At 39.0% G+C, this 8,435-nt stretch overlaps 1 protein-coding gene across 1 annotated transcript in view; it reads left to right on the plus strand.

Moving 5' to 3' along the window:
- Positions 1–1,096: 1,096 nt before the first annotated feature.
- The window catches only part of LOC121367912 (putative carbonic anhydrase 3), a 46,547-nt gene continuing 39,208 nt past the window's right edge, over positions 1,097–8,435 (plus strand). Inside the window, exon 1 of the mRNA XM_041492363.1 lies at positions 1,097–1,596. Within this exon, the coding sequence (XP_041348297.1) occupies positions 1,533–1,596 (64 nt within the window). The 5' untranslated portion in view covers positions 1,097–1,532. The remainder of the gene's footprint in view (positions 1,597–8,435) is intronic.

An 8,435-nucleotide genomic window follows, 5' to 3' on the forward strand; every position in this document is an offset into this window, starting at 1 on the left:
ACATCAGGAATGTACCCTTTTATTCCAGATAATGTGTTGACAACTGTTGTCAACATAATATTTATTATTACCTAAACAACCGCTCGGCAATGTACTAGTAAACTAAATTGTATATCATCAAGTATATACATATTAATACGCGTGAATATGATTGGGTCCACTGACTTCAAGGCATCAACCCGGCCTAAGTTCAACCAGACATTTTTCGCTAAACAAATACAAACTATACTTAGTACTTAGTCATATGTAATGTCACTAAGTAGTCAAATCATGCATTGGTCGTAGATCATATTTCACTATGTATATTATCGAAACTAATTGCGGTAGTTATCGACAGTTCAGTTAACTATAGATGCATTGCTATCGAGCCATGCATATATATATATATATATATATATATATATATATATATATATATATACTGTAAATCATGTAATTAATACGTCATGATATTATTGCGTCCGTACATGAGTGAACAAAAATGCGTATTTTTATTAATGCGTCGGGCAAAAGTCCACATCACATAAAAAACACAGTTGTGTTGTTATTATATTGTTTGGGCTTCATCTTTCATGTTAAAAGAAGTCAGTAGTTGTTTTCACAGCTACTACATAACCTGAAGCTAATCGCATGGTGGGTCGACCAGGAAGCCCTAATTACTTAAAGTAGTGTAATTAGTATAACTACACCTTATTGTTAAGGGTATGCCTCGCACTTTTGTGTGGTGATTGCTTCTAATTAATCCACCAGTATTTAGTAATAAAAAATATATATACAGTACTAGTATATATAAATATAAAATAATATATATATATATATATATATATATATATATATATATATATATATCTGCCGCATATAGCTAACGTGCACTTTATTCGGCGTACGCTGCCGCATATAGCTCATCGTGTGCTTTATGCGTTTAAAATCACCGCATAATGCTTACAGTTGTGCTATGTGGTGCGCGCTTTATGTGGCGTTACACACCACCAGTTACCTGTTTAAATTATTGGATGGATGGCTAATTAGGTTTCAAGCAATACCAATATCATGGATATTTACTCCGTGTTATGAAGAAGAAGGAAATGTTGTATTAAAGGACGCACGCAACACATTTTTCATTTACAGATATATGGCGTCGGACCGTGTTATGAATACAATCAAATGTTTACACCAGTGCTCTAAATATTGGGTCTGCAGTTAGTACTTATAATAATCGAGCTTGCCCGTTTACCGAGAACTGAGCTACTACTGTTGGCTACCGGCAATCCGCTGTTATGTTCGCTACAAGGTCTTAATATTATTAAGCGTCTGCTTCATGCACATGTACATACATTGTAGCACATCACGAATAATAAGGAAGCGGGCATCACCTGATCAATGCATGAAAAAAGTGGGCGAACGTTTCGACGCGTGGTCCACGCCCCTTACTGTGTTTCGTTTGCAATATAGATAAGAACCCGTTTCTCCTTCTACACTTGTTTGTGGAAACGGAACAAAGTGGAAATTAAAATAACGGTGCGATTGGAAACATGGAGTTCTGGACATCTTTCATTATTTTGTCTTTGATGGTGTCGGTGGCAGGCGGAGTGTCCAGTAAGTAGACCGATATGTTGTTTGTTTGTTGTGGGTTGTTGTTTTTGTTTTTGTTTTTTGTTTATTGTTGTTTTTTTGTTGGGTTGTTTTTTTTGGGAGGGGCTGTTCTTCTTTAATAATATACTTCAGTGTCTCACTGTGATTATAATTAAAATAGTATTTGTTTTTCAGAAAATTGTGAGAGTGATAGTATTCGTTCGCGCGTCACTTCCGTAACTTAAGTTTTGCGTAACGCATTTTTCGTTCGCGCATTGAATTTATGCATTCATTTGCATGGTCATGACGGGTTACGTATAAACGAAATAGGTTACCTGAGTCTGTTTCTGCGTGACCCATAAATGGTTTACGCCAATTTACAATTCTCAGAGACCGGAGTTACCGGAGTTAAAACGCAAACACAGTTTAAATTAATTTAACTCTGCTGTATGTTTGTTACAACGTTTACTAATACTAGCTCTGAGTAGTTGAGTACATGTAGGTGAGAAAACAATCGAAGTATTAGAAGAAAAACAACTTTGTAATCTGAATTTCTGTCCCTCTCGAAATACCAAAAATATAAAATAATTATTGTTTGTTAATATGTATGTTTAGTAATATCGAGTGTCTCTCTCTCTCTCTCTCTCTCTCTCTCTCTCTCTCTCTCTCTCTCTCTCTCTCTCTCTCTCTCTCTCTCTCTCTCTCTCTCCATTATTTATTTACTTCTGATTCTTTGACTCGCAGTCACGCTATATGAGTTGTGACTACCTTGATCTCTAATGTGGGCTATGGTATTTACTACAGTACAAAATATCCTGATACCCACATGAGTACATCAATTCTGAGGTTACGGCCAAAGCTACACATGGGTAGTTAGTCCAGGCAGTTATTGTTGTTGCTGTTGCAGTTGTTGCTGCTATTGTTCTCTCGTTCTCGATCCTGCTCTTGTTGATTATGGTAGTGGTCCTTTTTTCATTTGTCATCCGTGAATCGACATGTACTTATATGTGTGTTCAATACTATATTGTTATAGTATTATTCAATTATACTCTAGTAGTTAAATTATTGGATATTATCACGAAAATAATTATAAACGAATGAATGAAAACTCATTCTGGATGGGAGTCGGTCCTGGAATACGAACTCAGTACCTACCAGCCTTACAGTCCATGGATGAAAATGCATGCAAAAGTGAATGGTTGTGTACAGCCACGAAATGTCCCTTGTTGTTGTCATTGGCGGCTGTATTGTGTAAAATTATACGCTGGGTTAAGGTCGACACGTGCCTATAGTTCCAATGGATTGTAAAGAGACACGTGGTGGTCTAGACTTGCTGTTCAAAATAATATATATTTTTTAGAAACCTCATGGAGTAACAGTGAATCTATCGTCCTTAAATTTGCAAGGTTTTTTTTGGTTCACAACACAGGACTGGCTGCAACCCGGAGCGATTTTTAACGGCTTAGTTGTCCAAGTTTAAAACCACTCACCAAGTACCGACTTGTCTCCCGCTAAGCATTAACAATTCGCCGTTAATTAAGCCTAATCCAAGACGAATAGTCCAAAGAGTCGAGGTGTGTATCCCGTAAAACGTGCATGAACCGTATGTGGACATAACCGTAAATGAACAGAACATAATGTTATTACACTCAGGCCGTTCAGCAATGGCGTAAGAGGAACATGCATAGTCTATGCCAGGATGTAATAAATGTGAAAGTTTCTGTCCACGATAGACACGATTTGCATCTGTATATATGGATGTTCGTCCTAATTATTTTTGTTTCCGGCTAGAAGAGCTGTGAATTGCTCGTGGTCGAACAACAAGACTATTTCCTGCAATAATGAGCTGCGTTTGAGCGAAATGATTATCACTAAAGCCAGATATTGATTTCCCATCAATCTGGAAGAGTCTGACAACACAAATTGGTGTGAAGGTCTCCAATTTAGGTACTGCGCTTCTAGCAAGTAGAAAGTAGAATGATAGTGTGAGGTGTCCTGGGTCATAGGATCGATCCTTATTGGGTTTCCACGTCCGTCATATACCCTATTCTTTCTTTGGGAACATGCTGTGAGAAAGGCCTATGTCGCGATAGTGGGTTTCTTAAAATAGTCGTAGATAAAAAGAAAGGAATTTTAGTAGAGAGGTTCTAGACAGTGGCGAGCGTAGTTTAATGGGAGATCGAGTTATGCTTCCCCTGAGCAGGGAGGGGTTTTGAACCCCCAAACACCTCCCCCCTCCTACAAACGCGCCTGCCAACATAGCGTTGCTTTTCATTCCTAGCCATCGCTTTCGGCTGCCAGGAATTGTGTGGAGTGTCGTGATACAATATGGCGTGTTTTGCTATGTGTAAAATGTTATGTGTTTTGTAGATCGAGTGGAGTAGACTGATTGTAAAATCGGTGAGGCGGGACGTAGCCCAGTGGTAAAGTGCTCACCTGATGCGCGGTCGGTCTAGGATCGATCCCCGTCGGTGGACCCATTGGGCTATTTCTCGTTCCAACTAGTGCACCACGACAGATATATCAAAAGCCGTGGTATGTGCTGTCTTGTCTGTGGGAAAGTGCATATAAAAGATCCCTTGCTGCATTACGAGAAATGTAACTACGTGTCAGAATTACCAATGTTTGACATCCAATAGCCCATGATTAATTAATCAATGTGCTCCAGTGGTGTCGTTAAACAAAAACAAACAAACGTTTTTTATTATTGTAAAATCATGAGGCTGTAATGGTGGTGGTGTGCTGTGGTGTGGCTTAGTGTTGTGTGATGTTGTATACTGTGGTATAATAAAATGACATTTGACAGCAATGTTGCCAAATGGCGGCCATTTAAAAAACAAAATCCATATCACAAACGTAGAGGACTCAATTTACGATTTCAATTAGGATGTAGGACGTTTTCAATTAAACCTTTGGACGTGTGAAGATTAAAATCATTATCAGACATGTCGTCTGTTTATGGCCTGGATGTCCCATGGAGTGATTCAACTTTTGTCGCAAAACATGAAAACTCTTTAAAATGCTGCCTAATAGCGAGAAAAAGGGCGAGTAAAACTCTTGAACAAAATTGCAAGATGTTCTGGAGATATAAATTACTGCTTTTCGACGCCAATGGCATATCATGAATGACTACAAACTCTGTATCGCACGTGCTGCTGTGTAATGCGGCTCAAAGCAGACGTAAAGTCGACCTCTTGACCCGTGCAGACGTAAGGAATAAGATGTGATGGGTGTTTCATGCTAGATGCAGACTGATTGCATGTGATACATGTTCACGCTTCTGCTGCTTACATTAATAAACATGCTGCAAGTATGCCGAGGAACAAAGCGCGCATTATTCACTGTAACATAACACTGTAGCGCTATCTGCACTCGAACCTGCTGTAACTGAGGGGTGTTATGTAGATTTATTGACACTGCGCTAGTATGGGGTCCGATGGGTCGTAGAATCGGTCATCATCAATAGGCACAGTTTTCTTTCTATCCCATGTCTGACACATCAAAGGCCGTGGTATGTACTCCCCTGCATACAAAGACCTTTGCTGCTGGTGCTGAATGTAGGGCAATTGCTCTCCAGACAATACCTCACCGGACAGTACCTCACCGGACAATTGCTCACTGGACAATTGCTTACCAATAAAGTGAGAAATAGGACAATTGCTCATCTTTAAGTTTTTTTATTAATAAAATTTTATTTATTATTTTATTAATAAAAAATAACAGAATTTTTAGAAGGCACTGGAATTAGGTAATCGTGGTCATCTTTGATATTTTTTCTTTTGTTAATAAAAAAGAACATAAAACATAGAATTTCTAAAGGCACAAGTTCAAAGTGGTGTTAATTACACAATTCACTTAATTAAAGTTGTTGAGGTTCCTATAATTGTTTGTTTAAGGAGGCAGTTACTTCTGCCTGTGATTATGAACATCAAAGGCATATAGCGTGTTTCAGGTATAGGTGTTAATTACTAATTACATTGTATTTTTAGGATAACTACTCAAACATTATTGTTGGTTTAGGTAGATCAAACTTTTAGAATTATGTGTTGTTTTTAGTAATTAGTTACTTTTTAGCCTTTTATCACTACTCTGCAAGACTTAACACTTTGACCATCAAAGCTTTAAAAAAAAACACATTTAAAATATCACAAAAAATAGTAAAATTGATAAGACTCGCTCACTCACTCACATAGGAGCAATTCTTAGATATACCAGAAATGTATATAGTCATTTGGTTTCTTCTCCTGTCGTCATTTTTTTTTTAATTCCATAAAGAACATTGATTTTATTAGCAATTATGGAGATTATTAAAATATAGCTGATTTAGAATTAATTTTGTTATTTTATTTAAAGGTGTTTAATTGACATTTCTATGCTGAACTGATGTGCTGAACTTGTTTAAAATATAGCTGATTTATAATTAATTTTGTTATTTTATTTAAAGGTGTTTAATAAACTGAGGTTACCATACCCACTGATAATATCAGAGATTCCCACTCCAACCCAACCATTTACACACACACACACATACCATAACCTAAAATGAAAAATTTATTGATAAAAAAATCAGCAATTGTGGTGAGCAATTGTCCTATTTCTCACTTTATTGGTGAGCAATTGTCCAGTGAGCAATTGTCCGGTGAGGTATTGTCCGGTGAGCAATTGTCCGTACTCCGCTGGTGCTACATGGAATAGCGTACATGTATGCGTCCGTAACGGGTTTTGTTTTTCCCCTTCCTCTCTATTTCCCCCTCCCTCTATCTCTCTGTCTCTCTCTCTCTCTCTCTCTCTCTCTCTTCTCTCTCTCTCTCTCTCTCTCTCTCTCTCTCTCTCTCTCTCTCTCTCTCTCTCTAAAAACCGCACTCGCAGAGGTATTACGTAACTACTCGCCACATGGCCCCCGCACTTGGCTAAGGGTGTGTATTAGGCGTACCGATCGAGGACCGTCGCGCAGAAGTATTACGTAACAAGTTGCCCAGCTAGCTAAGTGCATTTGGAACTGCACACGGCCTTCTAAAACAATTAATATCGCCACAGGCGAAAAGAAATTAAGAGCATGTACCGTCACAATACTCCAGAATATATTTCTTGTAAACTCACTTTTGGACTGCCCCATATATTTATTAACAATAATGTTAAGCGTGTGTTATATAAACATTGCATTTGATCAGACAGTCTCTCGTAATTCCATAAGCCACATACCGGTCTCGGTGGCGTCGTCGTTAGGCCATCGGTCAACAGGCTGGTAGGTACTGGGTTCGGATCCCAGTCGAGGCATGATACCGACTCCAAACCCTGAGTGAGTGCTCCGCAAGGCTCAATTGGTAGGTGTAAACCACTTGCACCGACCAGTGGTTCAACAAAGGCCATGGTTTGTGCTATTCTGCCTGTGGAAAGCGCAAATAAAAGATCCCTTGCTGCTAATCGGACAGAGTAGTCCATGAAGTGGCGACAGCGGATTTCCTCTCGAAATCTGTGTGGTCCTTAACCATATGTCTGACGCCATATAACCGTAAATAAAATGTGTTGAGTGCGTCGTTAAATAAAACATTTCTTCTTCTTCCATAAGCCACGGTTTATGTACTTGTACTTACTTATGTAATAGGCGAGTGTGCATAAGGTCAGCCATTAATAAAATATCCGTCAATCTGGTTACATGTGAAACGTCGGTAGACGTTCTCGTTCAAAGTAGCGCGTGATAGAACAAAAATAACCCACAATCTCTAATGGGAGTCACAGCCTTTAATGCGCGCGTGTGTGCGTGCATGTGTGTGTGTGTGTGTGTGTGTGTGTGTGTGTGTGTCGGGGGTGGGTCTGGGGGGGGGGGGTGGCACACCCTATTTTAATATATATATAGATTAGGACACAAAAGACCGTACATTTTTAACCTTGAGTGGGTGAACAACCCACGCAGATATTCTACCGGCCTGAACTTTAAAAAAGGCAGATTTAGTCCGCATTCTTAGCAAGGGCAATGGTTGATTATTCGCTTCACCATCGTCACGGTTCAACGTTAGTCACGGCACTGATCTCTGATTGTTTCTATCAACACCTCGTGTTTTGTTACTGTTTGTCATTTCAAATGGGCTTAGGACGGGGTATGTATATAACTCGGTGGTAAAATTTCAAATCTGTTTTGTTTAACGAAACCACTAGAGCACGGTTATTCATCAATCATTGGATATCAAACAGAGAGTAATTCTCACACATAGTCCTCAAAGGGAAGTAGCTACATTTTGTTTTCATTAGAAGCAAGCCATTTCTAATATTGCAGGAAAGCAGACCCCACATACCTTGTTTCATACTAGCCATGGAGTCACTGCTTGGAACGAGAGAAAAGTAGCTCCTGACAGATCACTTGCCTGAGACGATATAATGGTACGATGGATCGCTGCGTCCCAACCAGCTATCCGTGACTAGAACATCAAAGGCCGTCCGTACACACATATTATCTATTATCTGCTAGCCAGTCTATCATTTTACTATCTTTCATTCGTATATTGAGGAAAATAAAATAATAATTGTTAACGACAACTTAGCACACTTTAAACTCAAGCTACGCTTTTTGTGTCTAACATAATGTGATTTCGACGCTTGCTTGATTACGAGAGAGGAGGGTTGTTTTGTTTAACGACACCACTGGATCACATTGATTAATTAATCATCGGCTGTTGGGTGTCAAACATTTGGTAATTTTGAACCGTAGTCATCAGAGGAAACCCGTTACACTTTTTCCTAATGCAGCAAGATATCTTTTATATATGCTTTCCCACAGACAGGAAAACACATACCACGGCCTTTGTCCAGTTGTGGTGCACTGGTTGGAATTAGCTGAATGGATCCACCGAGGTGGTTCGATCGTG

This window comes from Gigantopelta aegis, chromosome 3, assembly GCF_016097555.1.
Source record: "Gigantopelta aegis isolate Gae_Host chromosome 3, Gae_host_genome, whole genome shotgun sequence".
Classification (NCBI taxonomy): Eukaryota; Metazoa; Mollusca; class Gastropoda; order Neomphalida; family Peltospiridae; genus Gigantopelta; species Gigantopelta aegis.